General features: G+C 39.8%; 1 protein-coding gene across 1 annotated transcript in view; it reads right to left on the bottom strand.

The window, feature by feature from the left end:
* Nucleotides 1-23,637, bottom strand: part of C14H10orf67 (chromosome 14 C10orf67 homolog) — a 101,753-nt gene that overhangs the window by 3,073 nt on the left and 75,043 nt on the right. Inside the window, exons 14-16 of the mRNA XM_006079980.4 lie at nt 21,470-21,557; nt 18,535-18,618; nt 18,388-18,448 (exon numbers count right to left, since the gene is read on the bottom strand). Of these exons, the coding sequence (XP_006080042.3) occupies nt 18,388-18,448; nt 18,535-18,618; nt 21,470-21,557 (233 nt within the window). The remainder of the gene's footprint in view (nt 1-18,387; nt 18,449-18,534; nt 18,619-21,469; nt 21,558-23,637) is intronic.

The following is a 23,637-nucleotide window of genomic DNA, read 5'->3' as shown; positions in this document are numbered from 1 at the left end:
ATATACAATTTATTATGCTTGTATGGGCACAACCAAAAGGCCTTCCTATTTTAATGACAAAGTTTCAATGAAAAATTCCATTTAAAGAGTCACTAGGAACATGATGTGGGATTTTGTCATTTATTCTTAAGAGTTTACATCTCTGAGTTTCTCTGAGTAGTTTTAAAACTATCGTATTTAAATACAGTTTTTAAAAAGGATGCAAATGTCCAAATTATACCTTAGCACTGGTCATTGGGAATACAGCAGAATTTATGTTAAATGTTAACAGACATACGAAGAGAAAGCACCTTTTCATCTGACGCTGGCTTGTGTGCTATGTAATTGATAAAGTGATCTTAAATGTTTCATTGAGGTGCCATCAACAGAAGTTTCCAAGTTTACAAAGAAAATGTGAAGGGTGTTAGCTTCCTAAAGTCTTTTTTCCCTTTAATAAATCAGAAGACAACATTTAAAAATAATTAGGGACTATCACATGAAAATACAGTGGATTTATTAATTTGTCCACAATTTCATTACTGTTAGCGTCCTTTCCTTGAAAGTTGATGTCACTTTTCAGACTACATTAAAAACTGTCATGAGTATTTACCGATAAAGGTAAGTTTTAAAATTTTTTCTAGTGATGTTGTACAGAAACATTCATTTTTCATTTCAGCTGCTCACATAATCACCTGAAGAATAATAACAACAAAAATCTACGAGAGACTTGCTAATGAAATAAAGAAATGACTGTATCAAACCATCAAAGAGAGAGTTACCATATTCAGCCTTTAATGTCTTATCAAATAAATTCTCTGGTCATTCATGTCCATGAAACAGTTCAAGTTCACCCAACATTTCTCAATTAAATTAGATGGGTAATCTCAGTTCAGCTCTTCGGGAGAGTAATAAACCACATTGGTCACAGTTGACCACAGCTAGTATGCGATTCATAAAGGACTGGATGTCCATTGGAAAGCTAATCAGTGCACCGTCACTTGTAAAATTCCCTCCTGCATTTTGAAGCGATAATCTGTATCTAATTTTTAAAGAAAAATTTACTCTCCTTTCACTCTTCTGAGGCCAATTTCTTTTCTGGACCTGAATAGAGATTATTGGTGAACAGTACCAAATAGCTTTGGTATGTGTACAACAAAAACCCACCTCTTTGTAGAACATAACAAATTATGCAATGTTCACAGATGTGCTTTGCATTGTGCCTTTTGTGAGAAAATGAAGGCCCAAGTCAATTCCCACCCTCCTCTTTATGAAAGCCTGGGCTCCCCATGCAATCTGTCCTAATCCTGGGGAAAAAAATCATTATACCTAATATGGAAGCTTCAGATAGTTATCTGAAAAGGGATTTTTTTTTCATTTGCACTTTTGGTCTCTGTAATTTGCAGAAGTATGAGTTTGAAGTTGCAAGCAAATTTGTTTCTAGAAACAAGCAGGGAAGATTAAAATGTTAACTGCTCCTCTAACCCACATCTGATATGTTTAGAGGAAATGCTGTATTCACATGCTCTCATGCTTGAATTTATAGGCCACCAAAGAAATAGTGTCATTTTTCAATTACAGTTTGAAAAAATGTACACACTGAAAATATTTTAAATCTTGTTTCTGTATTTTCGCTTTTATGATTTTTATCAAGGAAGAGGTTAATCCTATTATCATGAGGTAGCCATTGCTGCAGGAACGGTGACAAATGCAGAGGGGCATTCTCAAGTCCACCCTGCTTCATGGGACCTCTGTAAATACAGGTGTTACTTTTACTGAATGTGCTGGTCTTTGGGAGTCAGTCTTTCAAGCACTGAGGAGATTTTCTGCATCCTCAGTACCTAGCCCAAGGCTTTGTTTATAGTACATGCTCACAGTTACTCTATGATCCAGCAATTCCACTCCCCGGCATATATCTGGACAAAATAACAATTCAAAAAGATACATGCACCCCAATGTTCATAGTAGCACTATTCACAATTAGCCAAGACATGGAAGTAACCTCAGTGTCCATCAGTAGATGAGTGGATACAGAAGATGTGGCATATATATACAATGGAATATTACTCAGCTATAAAAAAAGAATGAAATAATGCCATTTGCAGCAACATAGAAGGACCTAGAGACTATCATACTAAGTCAGTCAGACAAAGAAAGACAAATACCTATGATATCACTCATATGTGGAATCCAAAATACGAATTTACTTAAAAGACAGAAACAGACTCACAGGCATAGAGTGGTTACCAGAGGGGAAAGGGGGTGGAGGAGGGATAAATAGGAGTTTGGGATTAGCAGATACAAACTACTATATATTGGGTTGGCCAAAAATTCAAACTCAAACAAACCTTTTGGCCAACATAATATAAAACAGATAAACAATAAGGTCCTACTGTATAGCACAGGGAACTATATTCAATTTCCTGTAATAAACCATAATGGAAAAGAATATACATATATATGTATACACACATATACCTATATATATCTGAATTACTTTGCTATACACGAGAAACTAACACAACACTGTAAATCAACAATACTTCAATTAAAAAAATATAGTAGGTGCTCATAAAGTCTAGGGAAGGAATGAATAAATGAATGTATTAACAAAAAGAAGGTGAAACCTAGGAGGTTAAGTAGTGTGGGCGGCCCTTGGCATCCACGGCCTTTCCCGTTGCCTCCCACGTTGACTGGTCTTGGTCACGAGACTTGCTCTAATGGAGCAAATGTGCCATCAGATTCAACAGACCTGTGTGTGCATTGGCACTTGCTCTTTTTTGCTGCTCCTGAGAACCCTGACACCACCATGAAAGCAAGACTAGGTTTGTCTAATCAATATGAGAAATATAAGGTATGATTGCCTCTGTCATCTCAGCAGACACCCAGCCTGATGGCCAGCTAACTGTGGGATATGAGCGAGCCCCAGCTAGAGCAGGCAGAAGACCTATGACCTAGATGCAGGCATGTATAAAGTCACAGAAGCGTAGAAGAGCATGGAATAGCAGGGAACAGCTATTCCAAACAAACAGTTGGTGGTTTGTTATGACTAGATTAGGCAGCTCATGTAGGAGAGAGGCAGGGATTATGCATGGTTTTATAAGCTAAACTGAAGAATTTAGTTCTATCCTAAAAACCACAGACATCTATTGATGGATTAAGCAGAGGAATAACAAAAGTGAAACAAAGAATGAAATCCTCAGTGACTCCAACACTCACTACTCAGAGCTGGTGGCAGAACTGAGTAATCAGGAGAGACTAGAAGGATGCTCTGATAAGTAGGGGAGAACAAGAACAGGTTGGTGTCTTGGAGTAATGAGGAGAGCATTTCACGAGTTAAGTGAGGCTCGGGGACTTCCCCGGTGGTCCAAGTGGCTAAGACTCCATACTCCCAATGCAGGGGGCCTGGATTCAATCGAATAACAACAAATGGTGGATAAATTGACAACAGACTTCAATGACCCTGAGCAGAGGCTCAAAGGCAAAAGCATAGTAACATGTGGAGGAAAAAATAACTGCTAACCCTGAACATCATAGCTTGCTAAACTACCCTCAAAAGGGAGATAAAATTAAGACAAACAGAATTTACCAAATTACTGAAGTAATGATACTTTTTAGCATGCACATACCCTAAAATGTACACATGCTGCTGCTAAGTCATTTCAGTCGTGTCCAACTCTGTGCGACCCCATAGACAGCAGCCCACCAGACTCCCCCGTCCCTGGGATTCTCCAGGCAAGAACACTGGAGTGGGTTGCCATTTCCTTCTCCAATGCAGGAAAGTGAAAAGTGAAAGTGAAGTCGCTCAGTCGTATCCGATTCGTATCCAATTCTTAGCGATCCCATGGACTGCAGTACACCAGGCTCCTCCGTCCATGGGATTTTCCAGGCAAGACCACTGGAGTGGGGTGCCATTGCCTTCTCCGAAATGTACACATACACAGGGGGTATTCAGCTTGTAATTCTCTGTTGTCTGAATATTAGAAATATTTCATAGAAAAAAAGTTTCTAAATTAAATAAGCCTATAAGCCTTCCCTCAATGCATTCTTACTAATATGAGAACACAAGTAATAAGATTACTTTATAATTTTTTTGTCACTATAGTTTACATTTGTGTAGAATGCAATAGTACAAAACTTACTTCTTCCTATGACCTATTTTTTTTTTCATGTGATTTTTTCATTCAAGATGAAGAACGTGCATTAAAGATGCTGAACCAGCCAGGAATGGGACAGGCTGAGGACTAGAGTCCTGTGATACTTCTTTACACTGACTTACAAATATCTGCTTTTGGTTCTCAGTTTATTCCCTCAAACTCCAAACCTGGAGTTCCTCCTGCTGAAAGGAATATTCATATGGTATCTTTCACATGGTATGGACCTAACAGAAGCAGAAGATATTAAGAAGAGATGGCAAGAATACACAGAAGAACTGTACAAAAAAGAGCTTCACGACCCAGATAATCATGATGGTGTGATCACTGACCTAGAGCCAGACATCCTGGAATGTGAAGTCAAGTGGGCCTTTGAAAGCATCACTACGAACAAAGCTAGTGGAGGTGATAGAATTTCAGTAGAGCTATTCCAAATCCTGAAACATGATGCTGTGAAAGTGCTGCACTCAATATGCCAGCAAATTTGGAAAACTCAGCAGTGGCCACAGGACTGGAAAAGGTCAGTTTTCATTCCAATCCCAAAGAAAGGCAATGCCAAAGAATGCTCAAACTACCGCACAAATGCACTCATCTCACACGCTAGTAAAGTAATGCTCAAAATTCTCCAAGCCAGGCTTCAGCAATATGTGAACCGTGAACTTCCTGATGTTCAAGCTGGTTTTAGAAAAGGCAGAGGAACCAGAAACCAAATTGCCAACATCTGCTGGATCCTGGAAAAAGCAAAAGAGTTCCAGAAAAACATCTATTTCTGCTTTATTGACTATGCCAAAGCCTTTGACTGTGTGGATCACAATAAACTGTGGAAAATTCTGAAAGAGATGGGAATACCTGACCTGCCTCTTGAGAAATTTGTATGCAGGTCAGGAAGCAACAGTTAGAACTGGACATGGAACAACAGACTGGTTCCAAATAGGAAAAGGAGTACATCAAGGCTGTATATTGTCACCCTGCTTATTTAACTTATATGCAGAGTACATCATGAGAAACGCTGGACTGGAAGAAACACAAGCTGCAATCAAGATTGCCGGGAGAAATATCAATAACCTCAGATATGCAGATGACACCACCCTTATGGCAGAAAGTGAAGAGGAACTCAAAAGCCTCTTGATGAAAGTGAAAGTAGAGAGTGAAAAAGTTGGCTTAAAGCTCAACATTCAGAAAACAAAGATCATGGCATCCGGTGCCATCACGTCATGGGAAATAGATAGGGAAACAGTGGAAACAGTGTCAGACTTTATTTTTCTGGGCTCCAACATCACTACAGATGGTGACTGCAGCCATGAAATTAAAAGACGCTTACTCCTTGGAAGGAAAGTTATGACCAACCTAGATAGCATATTCAAAAGCAGAGACATTACTTTGCCAACAAAGGTTCATCTAGTCAAGGCTATGGTTTTTCCTGTGGTCATGTATGGATGTGAGAGTTGGACTGTGAAGAAGGCTGAGCACCGAAGAATTGATGCTTTTGAACTGTGGTGTTGGAGAAGACTCTTGAGAGTCCCTTGGACTGCAAGGAGATCCAGCCAGTCCATTCTGAAGGAGATCAGGCCTGGGATTTCTTTGGAAGGAATGATGCTAAAGCTGAAACTCCAGTACTTTGGCCACCTCATGCGAAGAGTTGACTCATTGGAAAAGACTCTGATGCTGGGAGGGATTGCGGGCAAGAGGAGAAGGGGACGACAGAGGATGAGATGGCTGGATGGCATCACCGACTCGATGGACATGAGTTTGAATGAACTCCAGGAGTTGGTGATGGACAGGGAGGCCTGGCGTGCTGCAATTCATGGGGTTGCAAAGAGTCGGACACGACTGAACGAATGATCTGATCTGATCTGATCTTTCACATACAAATGAGAGAGTCATTTCCTAGGCAGGTTGATAAAAAGTCTAGGGGTCCCCAAGGACAGAGGGCTCTGGAATTCTCAAGGAGGAAGAAAGGACAAACTTTTTCCTCTACATTCCTTAGGATTATATAACAATAATGTATCCTGCCTGAGGACAGTCTCTGGATTAAACCTTCTGGCTAATCCTGTTATCTTCAGTTCAGTTCAGTGGCTCAGTCATGTCCAACTCTTGCGATCCCATGAATCACAGCACACCAGGCCTCCCTGTCCATCACCAACTCCTGGAGTTCAACCAAACTCATGTCCATGGAGTCGGTGATGCCATCCAGCCATCTCATCCTCTGTCATCCCCTTCTCCTCCTGCCCCCAATCCCTCCCAGCATCAGAGTCTTTTCCAATGAGTCAACTCTTCACATGAGGTGGCCAAAGTATTGGAGTTTCAGCCTCAGCATCAGTCCTTCCAATGAACACCCAGGACTGATATCCTTTAATATGGACTGGCTGGATCTCCTTGCAGTCCAAGGGACTCTCAAGAGTCTTCTCCAACACCACAGTTCAAAAGCATTAATTCTTTGGTGCTCAGCTTTCTTCACAGTCCAACTCTCACATCCATACATGACCACTGGAAAAACCATAGCCTTGACTAGACGGACCTTTGTTGGCAAAGTAATGTCTCTGCTTTTCAATATACTATCTAGGTTGGTCATAACTTTCCTTCCAAGGAGTAAGCGTCTTTTAATTTCATGGCTGCAATCACCATCTGCACTGATTTTGGAGCCCCCAAAAATAAAGTCTGACACTGTTTCCACTGTTTCCCCATCTATTTCCCATGAAGTGATGGGACCGGATGCCATGATCTTTGTTTTCTGAATGTTGAGCTTTAAGCCAACTTTTTCACCCTCCTCTTTCACTTTCATCAAGAGGCTCTTTAGTTCCTCTTCACTTTCTGCCATAAGGGTGGTGTCATCTGCATATCTGAGGTTATTGATATTTCTCCCGGCAATCTTGATTGCAGCTTGTGCTTCTTCCAGCCCAGCGTTTCTCATGATGCACTCTGCATATAAGTTAAATCTTAAAATGTAAATTATGGGAGTAGGTCTGCTGAGGTCTTTACAAACTCCAGACATTCTTTTGATTCATTGTAATGACTAATTGGAGTATATAACTCCATTGCTAACAGTAGCAAGGGGGTACTCTTTCTGCCCCCTTCTGATGCCTAAGTCAGAAGCTTTCTATATCTCCTTTATACTTTAATCAAACTTTATTACACAAAAGCTCTGAGCGATCAAGCCTTGTCTCTGGCCTCGGATTGAATTCTTCTCCGGAGGCCAAGAATCCTGGCGTCTTTTCGTGGTTCAGCAACAACCTTTCACAAAGATGGCACTCCCAGTTCACTTAAGAGTGTACTTGATATGTCCATGAATTTGTGTGAATCCATACATAATATCTTGCAAAATTTTGCCATTTCTCTAACAGAAACATTACTAAATTTAAAAATTAATACCCACTCTACACTACCTAAAACCTTTCTCAATATTTGTTAACCACCATAAAAGGCTTATATGGTTTATAATGACTTTTAAGTAGCTGGGCAGCAATGAGTCTCTTGGGTTTGGGATGAACTCAGTAGCCACAGGATCCAGAGAGGCAGCTGGAATCCAATTCGTGGCCCAATAAATGAATAACACACCAGAAAGTATTCTTGCCTTATGCTTTATGTTTTGGAGACCTCTGAGTACCAGTTTGGGGCATAATTAGGTATATGCTTTGTGGCATTTATTCAATGAAATTCTGCCTGTGCTTACGCACTCAGTCGTGTCTGACTCTGTGACCCCTTGGACTGTAGCCCACCAGGCACCTCTGTCCATGGGGATTCTCCAGGCAAGAATACTGAAGTGGGTTGCCATGCCATCCTTCAGGGGATCTTCCCAACCCAGGGATCGAGCCCAGTCTCCTGCATTGCAGGCAGATTCTTTACTCTCTGAGGAAATTCTATTTATATATACTTAAAAGCAGGCTTCCCAGGTGATGCAGTGGTAAAGAATTAGCCTGCCAATACAGGTACACACCAGAGACTTGGGTTTGATCCTTGGGTTGGGAAGATACCCTGGAGGAGGAAATGGCGATCCACTCTAGTATTCTTGCCTGGACAGTTCCATGGACAGGGGAGCCTGGTGGGCTATAGTCCATAGTGTTGCAGAGTTGCATACAACTGAGTGAGCACACATGTTCCCTTGATATCTCCAATTTTCTTGAAGAGATATCTAGACTTTCCCATTCTATAGTTTTCCTCTATTTCTTTGCATTTTTCACGTAAGAAGGCTTATCTGTCCTTGCTATTCTTTGAAACTCTGCATTCAGATGGATATATCTTTCCCTTTCTTCTTTGCCTTTTGCTTTCAAAGCATGGATTATCCATTTTAATTTTTCACATGTTGCAATCCCCTATTTGATCAATCGACAAAGCTTCAGTTAGAAAGAAAACTTTGGATTTTTGTGATTAATTCTCAAATCCAATTAGTCATCTTGACTTTTCCCTATGCCATTGAAAATTCCCTGTATTTGGAAAGGTATGTTAAAAGACACACTGTTGGTCTTCCAGACTTTAATTTGTCATTCAACATCTTAAATCTCATGCCTCAAATAGAAAGTATCAAAAAGAACAAAGGCATAAAGAGCAAGGAAAATTCCCAGGAAAAGGTAGTGAAGAGTCAGCCCAAATCTGAAAGACAAGGATGACATATATAACCTAGAAATAGAACATATGAATTATAAGTAATTGGTGACAATAAGGGAAGTAGTAGAAAAGTTGGTGGCAGTGACATCATAAACATTAATAGATACCTTAATACATTATATTTAGTAAATCAGGTTAGTCCCTTTTTAACATTTTTAATAGCCATCAGTTACATGTGAAGTGATGTTACATACCATCAGCTATGTATATTGCTTGTGTACAAATATACACATGTAGCAATGTTATAAAATATGCATTTGAATATGAATACCTTACTAAATTATATTAATTATAGCTGAAGTCTAGAAAGAATATGTAAAACAATGCTAACACTTATGCCTAAAATGCTTTCCTTTTTATCTTTTAAGTTACTTCTCTTGTGTGATTTTTAAAATTATTTTTGTGTTTAAAACAAAAACGGGGGAACTGAACTCCACTTTTGGTGCATACTACAATTACTTAAGAATGAAACACTTTTCAGGTCTAAAGTTTCAAAGGGTGAAAAGAAAGATTTAAAAAACCTATCCAATGTACTACAATTGTTCTACCATTCTTTAAAAACCTTTAAGATCATCTCTTCCATGTTTCTTCGCTAAAAGTCTCAGAGAATTAACAATACAATGTAATCTAGGTTTAAATTTGGGTTTCTCCTGCGTTTCAGATATTTATGTTTGAGGTTTCTCTTACCGACAAGCCACTTAAAGGGTCACTGTTACTTTGAGGTTTTATCAATGAGATTCGTGTCTTTGGGGCCCATTAGGAACATTTTCGAAGATTACAATGTCAATAGCACCTAATTACTGGACTGTGAGAAAGGTCTTCTTAAGTACATAAAATCTGTGGCAGTACACAGTACACAATGGGCTGCTCAGATCCCAAATTTTATCACAGCTAAGTAGCAAACAAATTAATAATGTTACCTGGGATCTCCTGGCTGGGATAATTACTACTGTGTAAAAAAGACTGCTTTGAAATTCTGCCAATAGTATCATACCTCATTTTTAAAATTTTCTTTATATTCATGAGGATTTCTTTATCTCTTAAATTTTCTTTCTTGCAAGAGCAACTCTCTGCTTCACACTAGAATTTTTTGGAGTAAAGCTTGCAACGTAACAAAGAGTAAATTTCAATTTGCTTGGGAAGCATATATGCTCTGATGCGATTTTAAGTTATGTTTTATGTTTTATTTTGCCCTTTTCAAAATATCTACAGTATGATCTGATACTAATGACAAACTTTATTCTTTCTTATGCATGGTGGACATAAGAATTAAAGGAGACACCAGTTCTTTTAAATCACTAGCCTACTTCTGAGAACACTGTAATTCTCATGTAATGGGTTAAAAAGCAGGTTTGCCAGACTTTATTTTCAGAACCCAGGGATTATATTATCCATAGGTCAGGAGGAAAGGTAGGGATGGGGTTAGCTAGGCACGTCACCTCATTTAATCTTCATAACAAAGCTAGGAGTTAAGAGTCACCATCTCCATTTTACATAGCAGAAGGAGCTGAGATGAAGTCACCCAGGTAGTAAGTGGCTGGAATGAGATGGGAACCAAAGCCTGTCCACCTGCAAAGCCTTTCTGCTACATCACATGTTTTCCCATTGTGTGTTGTTGAAAATGGGACCACACATTGTCACGCATGTGTCTTGGAGTAAATCAGTATAATTGACTGGTGACAAACCTGGCCCCTGGGGCCACATTGTCTGAGTCTGAACCCAGCCTTTTTTGTAGAAATAATAATCTATTTATTTGCAGTCATAACCTTGGCAGCCTACCAGGCCCCTCTGTATTCAACTGTCTCCTTTATAGACTTGAGAAGGCAAGAGTGCTGACCTTATAGGGTTTTTGTGAGGGTTAGAGCTAAAACCTGAAAAGCATTAGAATAGTTGGTTGTTGTTTAGTCGCTAAGTCATGTTGAACTCTTCCCTACCCCACTGACTATAGCCCACCAGGCTCCTCTGTCCATGGGATTTCCCAGGCAAGAATGCTAGAGTGGGTCGCCATTTCCTTCTCCAGGGGATCTTTCTAATCCAGAAATCAAACCTGTGTCTCCTGCATTGGCAGGTGGATTCTTTACCACTGAGCCACAGGGGAAGCTCATTAGAATAGTACCTACACCCATTAAATGTTAGTTATCCATAATTTTCAGAAGTATCTCATTGTGTAAATATACAATATAAAAACCTCTATCTTTAAAGCAACACTGAGGATTCTGGTAACAGGGAGGATAAATATTCCGTAGGGTATTTAAAATATTAATATTCCATTTACATAATTTAAAATACAGACCTCAATAACACAGTGACTTTAAAGGGTTCAGTTTGGCTTCTGTCACCAGATAGGTTACAGTCACCCTCATGTTATAGAAAGTAATGATTTGTCTATTGGTTCACATGAGTCATGTAGCTAAACACCTCCTTGAAAATGAATTTGTGAATTAGTGCTTGAAAACACTGATAATGTACTGAACTATTTCCTAGGAGCCTGGAGGGGTTTCTCCACCTTCTGAAGCACCTGAGAAGCTTGGAGTGACTTGTTTTGTGAAGACTCTTTGGCCTTTTGACAACTAGTGTGCATATTGTTCCATCCCCATAACCATGAAAGACAACTTTCCAATGAAAAAAAATTCATTTACTTTTAGAATTAGTAAATTTGTAATTCAATTTACTCCTGGCATTTATGTGTTGGCTTTTTGGAGCACTCAATATCACAGTAGTCCAAGCCTATGCCCCAAACAGTAACGCTTAAGAAGCTGAAGTTAAACGGTTCTATGAAGACCTACAAGACCTTTTAGAACTAACACCCAAAGAAGATGTCCTTTTCATTATAGGGGACTGGAATGCAAAAGTAGGAAGTCAAGAAACACCTGGAGTAACAGGCAAATTTGGCCTTGGAATATGGAATGAAGCAGGGCAAAGACTAATAGAGTTTTGCCAAGAGAATGCACTGGTCATAGCAAACACCCTCTTCCAACAACACAAGAGAAGACTCTACACATGGACATCACCAGATGGTCAACACCGAAATCAGATTGATTATGTTCTTTGCAGCCAAAGATGGAGAAGCTCTAGACAGTCAACAAAAACAAGACCGGGAGCTGACTGTTGTTGAGATCATGAACTCCTTATTACCAAATTCAGACTTAAATTGAAGAAAGTAGGGAAAACCACTAGACCATTCAGATATGACCTAAATCAAATCCCTTATGATTATACAGTGGAAGTGAGAAATAGATTTAAGGGCCTAGATCTGATAGATAGAGTGCCTGATGAACTATGGAATGAGGTTCGTGACATTGTACAGGAGACAGGGATCAAGACTATCCCCATGGAAAAGAAATGCAAAAAAGCAAAATGGCTGTCTGGGGAGGCCTTAAAAATAGCTGTGAAAAGAAGAGAAGCCAAAAGCAAAGGAGAAAAGGAAAGAGATAAGCATCTGAATGCAGAGTTCCAAATAATAGCAAGAAGAGATAAGAAAGCCTTCCTCAGTGATCAATGCAAAGAAATAGAGAAAAACAACAGAATGGGAAAGACTAGGGATCTCTTCAAGAAGATTAGAGATACCAAGGGAACATTTCATGCAAAGATAGGCTCGATAAAGGACAGAAATGGTATGGACCTAACAGAAGCAGAAGATATTAAGAAGAGGTGGCAAGAATATACAGAAGAACTGTACAAAAAAGATCTTCATGACCAAGATAATCACGATGATGTGATCACTGACCTAGAGCCAGACATCCTGGAATGTGAAGTCAAGTGGGCCTTAGGAAGCATCACTAAGAACAAAGCTAGTGGAAGTGATGGAATTCCAGCTGAGCTATTTCAAATCCTAAAAGATGATGCTGTGAAAGTGCTCCACTCAATATGCCAGCAAAGTTGGAAAACTCAGCAATGGCCACAGGACTGGAAAAGGTCAGTTTTCATTCCAATCCCAAAGAAAGGCAATGCCAAAGAATGCTCAAACTACTGCACAATTGCACTTATCTCACATGCTAGTAAAGTAATGCTCAAAATTCTCCAAGCCAGGCTTCAGCAATACGTGAACCATGAACTTCCTGATGTTCAACCTGGTTTGAACCAGGCCAAACCAGACAGTTTGGCCTTTTGAACATCTACTGTGCATACTGTTCCATCCCCATAACCATGAAAGACAGCTTTCCAATGAAAAAAAATTCATTTACTTTTAGAATTAGTAAATTTGTAATTCAATTTCCTCCTGGCATTTATGTACTGGCTTTTTGGGGCACTCAATATCACAGCAGTCCAAGTCTATGCCCCAACCAGTAATGCTGAAGAAGCTGAAGTTGAACGGTTCTATGAAGACCTACAAGACCTTTTAGAACTAACACCCAAAAAAGATGTCCTTTTCATTATAGGGGACTGGAATGCAAAAGTAGGAAGTCAAGAAACACCTGGAGTAACAGGCAAATTTGGCCTTGGAATACGGGATGAAGCAGGGCAAAGACTAATAGAGTTTTGCCAAGAGAATGCACTGGTCATAGCAAACACCCTCTTCCAACAACACAAGAGAAGACTCCACATATGGACATCACCAGGTGGTCAACACTGAAATCAGATTGATTATGTTCTTTGCAGCCAAAGATGGAGAAGCTCTATACAGTCAGCAAAAACAAGACCAAAATGCATGGCCTGGTTCAACCAGTCCATTCTGAAGGAGATCAGGCCTGGGATTTCTTTGGAAGGAATGATGCTAAAGCTGAAACTCCAGTACTTTGGCCACCTCATGCGAAGAGTTGACTCATTGGAAAAGACTCTGATGCTGGGAGGGATTGGGGGCAGGAGGAGAAGGGGACGACAGAGGATGAGATGGCTGGATGGCATCACTGACTCGATGGACGTGAGTCTGAGTGAACTCCGGGAGTTGGTGATGGACAGGGAGGCCTGGCGTGCTGTGATTCATAGGGTCGCAAAGAGTCGGACATGACTGAGCCACTGAACTGAACTGAACTGAACAAGTAGAAAATTTATTTCTAGTTGATGTGGGGTTAACTGGAACCTAATAAACCAGAAACTTTTGTTAACTGAATGATTTCACCACACTGTCTTCAGAGGGGAGAATGTGATACGGTAAAGTTAAATCAGAGATTTTGTAGAAATGTCAGGGTTATCCCCGAGACTTTCTGTGTGACACTCTCACCCACTCCTTCTCTGCAGCTCAGAGTCATATTCAGTATGATGTGCTTGTGGCATCCTGCAAAATTATGGATCATAATATAGCATTTACTTTCAATTTTATTAGTAAGCCTGAAAAAGGGGGCTAATGAATTTTAGGAGGGTTTTCAGTAGACAGGGTGGAAATAACTCTACACTTTGCATTTTCAGAATAGAAGAAAGGGAATGCCAGTGTTTGTTTTGGCTGAGGCTCCCTCATGGCCCAGGTAGCCATCAAAGTTGGTTTGTATGACTACAAATGGACCTTCAGAAAATGGTTTGCTTGGCTCAGAAAAATAATTTTTGGATGTAAAATTCTCAACTGGATTTTTTGCTGTTAATTAAGGCTCTAATATCAATAACCTCAGATATGCAGATGACACCACCCTTATGGCAGAAAGTGAAGAGGAACTCAAAAGCCTCTTGATGAAAGTGAAAGAGGAGAGTGAAAAAGTTGGCTTAAAACTCAACATTCAGAAAACGAAGATCAGGGCTTCTGGTCCCATCACTTCATGGGAAATAGATGGGGAAACAGTGGAAACAGTGTCAGACTTTATTTTTGGGGGCTCCAAAATCACTGCAGATGGTGATTGCAGCCATGAAATTAAAAGACGCTTACTCCTTGGAAGAAAAGTTATGACCAACCTAGATAGCATATTCAAAAGCAGAGACATTACTTTGCCAACAAAGGTCCGTCAAGTCAAGGCTATGGTTTTTCCAGTGGTCATGTATAGATGTGAGAGTTGGACTGTGAAGAGAGCTCAGTGCCAAAGAATTGATGCTTTTGAACTGTGGTGTTGGAGAAGACTCTTGAGAGTCCCTTGGACTGCAAGGAGATCCAACCAGTCCATCCTAAAGGAGATCAGCCCTGGGTGTTCATTGGAAGGAATGATGCTAAAGCTGAAACTCCAGTACTCTGGCTACCTCATATGAAGAGTTTACTCATTGGAAAAGACCCTGATGCTGGGAGGGATTGGGGGCAGGAGGAGAAGGGGATGACAGAGGATGAGATGGCTGGATGGCATCACCGACTCGATGGACATGAGTTTGAGTGAACTCCGGGAGTTGGTGATGGACAGGGAGGCCTGGCGTGCTGCGATTCATGGGGTCGCAAAGAGTCGGACACGACTGAGCGACTGAACTGAACTGAACTGAAGGCTCTAATTAAAATGTCAGGTAGAACAAAGATTGCAAACGTAACAATTTACATTTTAATGATAAATCATGAAAGTCTCTCTTCCCCAGGCTTCCCTGTCCTTCACCATCTCTTGGAGCTTGCTCAAACTCATGTCCATTGAGTCGGTAATGCCATCCAACCATCTCATCCTCTGTTGTTCCCTTCTCCTCCTGCGTTGAATCTTTCCCAGCATCAGGGTCTTTTCCAATGAGTCAGCTCTTTGCATCAGGTGGCCAAAGTATGGGAGCTTCCGCTTCAGATCAGTCTTTCCAGTGAATATTCAGGGCTGATTTCCTTCAAGATTGACTGGTTTGATCTCTTTGCAGTCCAAGGGACTCTCAAGAGTCTTCTCCAGCCCCACAGTTTGAAAGTATCAGTTCTTCCATGCTCAGCCTTTGGTGCTCAGTCCATATGATCACATGGACCCAAACCTTGCCTAACTCAATGAAACTATGAACCATGCTGTGTAGGGCCACCCAAGATGGATGGGTCATGGTGGAGAGTTCTGACAAATCGTGGTCCACTGGAGAAGGAAATGGCAAACCACTTCAGCATTCTTGCCTTGAGAACCCCATGAACAGTATGAACAGGCAAAAAGATATGACACTGAAAGATGACCTCCCCCCCAGGTTGGTAGGTGCCCAATATGCTACTGGAGAAGAGTGGAGAAATAGCTCCAGAAGGAATGAAGAGGCTGAGCAAAAGCAGAAACAATGCCCACTTGTGGATGTGACTGGTGATGGAAGTAAAGTCTGATTCTGTAAAGAACAATAGTGCATAGGAACCTGGAAAGTTAGGTCCATGAATCAAGGTAAATCAGAAGTGGTCAAGCAGGAGATGGCAAGAGTGAACATCAACATTTTAGAAGGCAGTGAATTAAAATGGACAGGAATGGGTGAATTTAACTCAGATGACCATTATATCTACTACTGTGGGCAAGAATCCTTTAGAAGAAATGGAGTAGTCCCATAGTCAACAAAAGAGCCTGAATTGCAGTACTTGGGTGTAGTCTCAAAAACAATAGAATGATCTCGGTTCGTTTCCAAGGAAAACCATTCAATATCACAGTAATTCAAGTCTGCCCCAACCACTAATGCTGAAAAAGCTGAAGTTGAACAGTTCTGTGAAGATCTACAAGACCTTCTAGAACTAACATAAAAAAAAGATGTCCTTTTCATCATAGGGGACTGGAATGCAAAAGTAGGAAATCAAGAGATACCTGGAGTAACAGGCAAGTTTGGCCTTAAAGTACAAAATGAAGCAGGGCAAAGGCTAACAGAATTTTGCCAAGAGACTGCCCTGGTCATAGAAAACACCCTCTTCCAACAACACAAGAGATGACCTTACACATGGACATCACCAGATGGTCAATACCAAAATCAGATTGAGTATATTCTTTCTTCCCCTAATACATTATGATATTTTAGAAATAACTTACTGTAGGGATTGGAATTTTCAACAGTCTACAGATCTAGCCCTTTACTTAAATGCTGACATCTTTAGTGACTTCTCCGGTGGTCCAGTGGTTAGGACTCTGTGTTTCCACAGCAGGGACCTGGGTCTGATCCCTGGTGAGGGAACTAAGATCCCCAAGTTCTATGGTGTGGCCAAAAAAAAAAAAAAATGCTGATATCTTTAAAAGGTTGCCATGCTTTAGGCTAGCAGCCACTATAGAATCCAGTCTGGGTGTTATTGTTCAGTCAGTCATGTCCAACTCTGCAACCCCATGGACTGCAGTATGCCAGGCTTCCCTGTCCTTCACCATTTCCCAGAGTTTGCTCAAACTTATGTGCATTGAGTCAATGATGCCATCCGACCATTTTACCCTCTGTCGCCCCCTTCTCCTCCTTCCCTCAATCTTTTCCAGCATCTTTTCCAGTGAGTTGGTTCTTTACATCTGGTGGCCAAAGTATTGGAACTTCAGCTTTAGCATCAGTCCTTCCAATGAATATTTAGGGCTGATTTCCTTTAGGATTGACTGGTTGGATCTCCTTGCAGTCCAAGGGACTCTCCATAGTCTTCTCCAGCACCACAGTTCGAAAGCATCAATTCTTTAGCGCTCAGCCTTCTTTATGGTCCAACTCTCACATCCATACATGACTACTGGAAAACCCATAGCTTTCACTATATGGACTTTTGTCAGCAAAGTGATGTCTCTGCTTTTGAATAAACTGTCTAGGTCTGTCATAGCTTTTCTTCTAAGGAGCAAGTGCCTTTTAATTTCATAGTTGCAGTTACTGTCTGTAGTGATTTTGGAGCTCAAGAAAATAGAAACTGTCACTGTTTTCATTTTTTCCCCCCTATCTATTTGCCATGAAGTGATGGGACTGGATACCATGATCTTAGTTTTTTGAATGTTGAGTTTTAAGCCAGCTTTTTCACTCTCCTCTTTTACCTGCATCAAGATGCTCTTTAGGTTCTCTTTACCTTCTGCTATTAGGGTGGTGTCATATGCATATCTGGGTGTTACTATGATCAAAAATGTCAGTCCAGGAAGCAGAGAGGACTGTGGCTGCCAAAAGATTCCCAGCAACCAGGCAGGCACCTCTGGAAAAGATACTACCTACACCTGTAAACACTACAGAAAAAGTCTCTCCATTGCATGGAGCCCAGGAGAGGGGTTCCTTTCTCAATCTCGTTTTCCAAAAGTAGATGATTTTAAAATTAGGGTCTAGGATTTAAACTCATTTCACACACTTCCTCCCTGTATAAATATTCATGATAAAACTTTACTTTTAAAGATTCCAAGAAATGAAAATCAGAAATTACTGACACCCCTTGATTACTATCTATAATTCAAATGAAGAACATTGCATTTTGTTAATACATGTTCATTAGAGAAAAGCAAGCCTCCTAAAGACGTATAGAAACTTGTGAACAAAATGTACCTCCACCTCCCAAACGGTCCAATTTGAGGCCCTGCAAGGACTGATGGGAGATAAAAGAATGCTAGAAATGGTCAGATTTTTCTTCTATTATTAAACTGGAAACTAAGAATTTAACAGGAGCCTCAGGTTTGTTGGCAGTTTAAAAAAAAAAGAAACAGGATTCCAACTGAGACAGTTTCTAGTTTTGATGTATGACTCTCATTTTCAATGAACAGAGATCAATATTCAGAAATACATATTAACATTCTTTTATTCATCATATCAATGCATTAGTCTTATAAAGTGGCTGGGGGAAAAAGCCATGCATTCACCCAGAAACCAAACATCTCAGTACAACAAAGAAAAGTGCTACTAATCTGGATTCATTACCCATCCTGTGTGTGTGCCCTGTTTCTCCAACAATGAGGATTCTTACCTTGTGGTGAAAGTGGGAGGGAAATCTGATTGCTGCCTACATCTTCATACTTGATGTCTACCTGTAAGTAAAATGAGACGTTTAATTACTGACGCTGAATAATACTGCCTGATTAAATGTTAAATAGGAAAAAAGTAATCTACCTACCGAAGGCGAATGATCAACACTTGTAGCAGATGTCATCACTGTTGCCAAGTTCGTTCTGGATTGCACAAATAAAGGTTTAACTTTCTGAAAGACACAAAGGGTACGTAGCATTGTTATACAGGGGAAATAAAGATCAACTCAAATGGAGATAGAATGCTCTTCAGTCCTTAGTTAACTGAGATATGAAAATTATGCTTCTAACTTAATTTCTCAAATATCACTGGGGAAATAATTTCCTTTAAACCCAAGGAATGTCAGACTCTTTGTGACCCTATGGACTGATGCCTTCCAGGCTCCTCTGTCCATGGGATTTCCCAGGCAAGAATACTGGAGAGGGTTGCCATTTCCTCCTCCAGGAGATCTTCCCGATCCAGGGATCGAACCTGAGTCTCCTGCAACTCCTGCATTGCAGGTGGATTATTTCCCCACTGAACCACAAGGAATGGATCCCTTCCTAATTCAGGCTACTTTGTGAGAAAATTCAAGCAAAAATGTTTTCCTCAATGTCTCTTCTGACTCTACTTTCTTTTGATTCTCCCTAAGCCATTTGGCATTCACTCCTTGTAACTGGCCAGCTATCACAAGGTCATCCCCAGCACCACTCAGTTCCTGGAAGCTACACAGTAGTGGCCCTGGTTCCCAGGAACTAAAGAATGAAAACACAAAAGCGTCTCTTCTAGGAGTTCAGAAGCAGCAGCACAGAAGCAGAATGGCCACCAACATCATATACTGCACAGTAAATCACGACACTAAAAATATGCTGGTGAAAATGACCAAAAGCACACCAGGCATTATTATAAAAAAGAGGTCTGAGGTCTGTGGGTGCACCTGGGAATTTAAGTGACGTTTTCCCTATTCAAGGCTTCTCTCTTGTTGGTTTGTATGGATGCATACACATTTGCATGCATTTTTCTATCCCCCTACAGCCTGCTCCCACTCCCTTTTTGTTCCCCTCGACAAATAAACCATTTAAACATTTATGTGAGGACTCCCTTGGTGGCCCAGTGGTTAAGACTCTGAGCTCTCAATGCAGGAGGCCTGGGTTCGATCCCTGGTCAGGGAACTAGATCCCATATGTTGCAACTAAAGATCCTGCATGCTGCAACTAAGACCCAGCACAGCCAAATAAATAAGTAAAAAGAAATATCTTTAAAATTGTAATCTTTGGTTGAGAAGAGAAAAAAACAGGAGAAGAGACTACCGTATATATAGACCAGTTTTGGAACACTTTGGGGGAGTCAATTATTAAAAATCCTTAGCAAGTTTCTCACATGTGTGCATGCTAAGTCGCTTCAGTCATGTATGACTCTTTGTGACCCCATGGACTATAGCCCATTAGGCTCCTCTGTCCATGGGATTCTTGAGGCAAGAATACTGGACTGGGTTGCCATGCCCTCCTCCAGGAGATTTTCCCAACCCAGGCATCAAACCCATGTCTCTTATGTCTCCTGTACTGGCAGGCAGTTTTGTTTTTTTGTTTTTTTTTTTACTACTAGCGCTACTTGTGAAGCACAGCAAGGTTCATTTTGCTAAAAATTAGAAATAATATCATCTTGCCAATGTTCTTAAGTTCTTTGATGTCTTGCAGCAACTTGGATTTTAAAAATCATCCTAAAGTGAAAATTGTGGAAAAAAATTTAAAAAGAAAGTGATTTTGGATTGTAAGCCTTTTGAAGCAAGAAACCAAAATTTATATTTCTTGTGAAATATCTTTAAATATCTTTCTCGCAAACCTTATTTGTCCCCAAAACACTTAGCATCACAGCAGTTTCTAAATGACATTTATATTATGTTGTTTATTTTGTCTATGATATCACTTATACATAGAATCTTAAAAAATGATACAAATGAACTTATTTACAAAACAGATATAGACTCAGACATAGAAAACAAACATGATTACTAAAGAGGAGAGGCGGGGAGAGATAAATTAGAAGTTTGGGATTAAACAGATACTCACTAGCACATGTAAAATAAACTATAAAGACCTACTTATATTACAGGGAACAACTATACTTAATATCTTGTAATAACTTATAATGGAAAAGAACCTGAAAAAGAACAATACATATACACTGTGTATATGTTCAGTTATATATATGTGTGTGTATATACATATATATATATACACACGTGTATATACATATACATGTGTGTGTGTGTGCTCAGTCGCAAGTCATGTCCATCTCTTTGCAACCCCATGGACTGTAGCCTGCCAGGCTCCTTTGTCCATGGGATTTGCCAGGCAAGAATACTGAAGTGGGTTGTCATGCCCTCCTCCAGGGCATCTTCCCCACCCAGGGACAGAACTTGAGTCTCCTATGTCTCCTGCATTGACAGGTGGATTCTTTACCACTGAGTCACCTGGGAAGCCGCCCCCGCCACCAACACATATGTATATAAATAATAACTGAATCACTTTGCTGTACACCAGAAATTAACACAACATTGTAAATCAACTATACTTCAATTTTAAAAAAAGTCTATTTTAGAATTGGACTTTGTCTATAGGTTACTTCTAGTGTGAAAATGAATGACCTGGTACTAGGAACAGATTCTTTAACCTCCTTTTTCCATTTGGAAGTGACTAGATACTTGGATCTTCAGCTGTGATTGTTCCTATGTTCCATCCATGCCCACAGTGGTCAGGTTAATAGATTCCTCCCAGGAGGAATGAGTCACCCTCCTCTAAAGTTTTCACTTGCCTCCACTGTAGCTCAACCATGTCGCATGGGAGCCATCTGTTTACACATCTATTTCTCATACTACATTGAGCTCTTTGGGTTCAAACACTGTCTTAAGCTATCAGCATCTAGCAGAGCGCCTCCTGTACTATCTCCAGGGCTAAGAGCAGGGATTCTAAAAAAGCTAAGTTCAAAAAGGCATGTTACAGCTGCATCAGAGACAAAGTGCATCTACCCCAATATGTACTTACAACATAATTGAAGGATGTATCAGCCAGCACTGCAAACTGTCGAAATAATGTGTGCCTAGTAAACATTTCATTCTTAAGGGCATGAAAGCTGAAATAAAACATACAATGGAATTAATGAGCAGAAATCATAGGAAAGAGCAAATTGGTATTATGTTCCTGTGATGAGAAACTAGAATTTTCAATATAAGAGCAAAGAAATGCAAGTAAAAAATTTTAAATATTAATATAAACTTATCACTCTTTGGTTTCTAAAATTATATATTTTCCAGCTGTGAAAAGCAAATAAGGAGGAATAGCCTTATTAATACTAGATATTAACATATATCACAAAATAATAGTATAATAATATCCTGGAAAGGAAAAATAAATGGAATAGAATAGGAACACTGAAACAGATTCAGGAATATACTAGAACATAGTATGTGACCAAAGTGGCATCACAACCCACTCCAGAAAGAACTGGAATAAAGACCTAAATATGAGAGGTAACTCAAGAAGGCTTGTTTATAAAAGTGGGAGAATATTTTAGTGAAGATGGAGAAAGATTTTCTAAATACATCTAAGGAAAAAATATTGATGGATAAAGATTAAGAATTTCTGTACAATAAAGGGCAACATACACAAAGTTCATAGACTGGGAAAAGGTATTTGTAACATTTAAAATTTATAAGGAATTTAAAATAAGAATACACAAACAAATGTCACAAGCTGAGAAGAAAGCAAAAAGATGAAAAGAGTTCACAAAAGAGGGACATCCTTTAAAGGGAAAACATCAGATCAATACAAGCTTTTGAAAGTCAGATACCACCAGATATTAGAACTCAATCCTTGTATCTCTCCATTTTTCTCCAACACTTATTCTTAGCTAATCTCATTTAATCCCATGACTTTAAATACCATCTATACTAATGCACCCCAAATGCATGTCCCCAGCCTCAACTTTCTTCTGAGTTCCAGACTCATATATTCATCTGCACCTAGACATTTACCCTTAGGTTACTAAGAGGCATCTTGAATTTTGCATATCAAAACTGATTTCCTGACAAAATGCACTTGCTTGTTTGAAGTTGAAGGCAACTTCATCTTTCCTGTTGTAAAACATCTTTGCAATCAAACGACTTCTTTCTTCCCCCCCTTACTGCCAATCTTTCAATATCTCCTACTTTCAAAACATGCTGCTGCTGCTGCTAAGTCACTTCAGTCGTGTCCAACTGTGTGCGACCCCATAGATGACTTTCAAAACATATCCCACATTTAATCATTTCTCAACACCTCCATGTCTCCCATCCCAGTCAAATCACCATCATGTTTTGCCTAAAAGAGGCTTATTCTTTCTGGAGCTCCTAACTTTTCTCCCTGCCTTTCCTTTGGTTTCCCTATGGCCTTGTATCAATACAGAAGTCAGAATTATCCTTTCAAGACATCAGATCATTTGGGTCTTTCCTTAGTTCAAGACTCTCCAATGAGGTTTCAGGGTACCAACTCATTATTCTGAATATTGATAAATAAAGAGGATCAAGCATTTATCTTGCCTCATCTCATCTGAAACTATATTTCAGGGTAACCAGTTGAGGGGAATGTTTTTCTTTGATAGCACTTAGCTAAGAAATGCAGAAGGAAAGATAAAATGGAAGTATTAACAATTTGCCATCCTAATGAAATCTTGACTCATGGTTTGTGATTATTAATGGATGTTAAGATTATTTGGAGAAAGGTCAATTGGTAAACCTTGAAATTCATGAATCAGGCTGATTAACATGATAAATAACAAAGTCAGACACTAAAGTGCCCTATGATGGGATGTGTACGAATTACCTAGTAGTTCGTGTGAAGAAGTCTTGCCAAAATATTGAATCGGAATCTAATCAACTCCCTGGATTTAAGATCAGTTTGTAGGATGTACAGACTGAAGAACATGCTAAAAGGCACCACACACGCATACACACATGCATGTAAACAATTAGCCAAATCCAGAATGGGGGACATTCTACATAAGAAATGAACACATTTCTCTAGCAAATCAATGGATTGGAAAGAAAGGGGCTTATGTAGGATCATTATAGAAAAAGAAAGATTTAAAGGATGTAACACCCAAATGCAGTGGTCTACTTATTCTGGATCCTGATTTAAACAAACAACTATAAAAGATTCCCTTGAGATAATCAAGA

The sequence above is a fragment of the Bubalus bubalis genome, chromosome 14, assembly GCF_019923935.1.
Source record: "Bubalus bubalis isolate 160015118507 breed Murrah chromosome 14, NDDB_SH_1, whole genome shotgun sequence".
Classification (NCBI taxonomy): Eukaryota; Metazoa; Chordata; class Mammalia; order Artiodactyla; family Bovidae; genus Bubalus; species Bubalus bubalis.
Note: the sequence above shows the minus strand (reverse complement) of the source record. Positions and strands in the feature narration are given on the sequence as shown.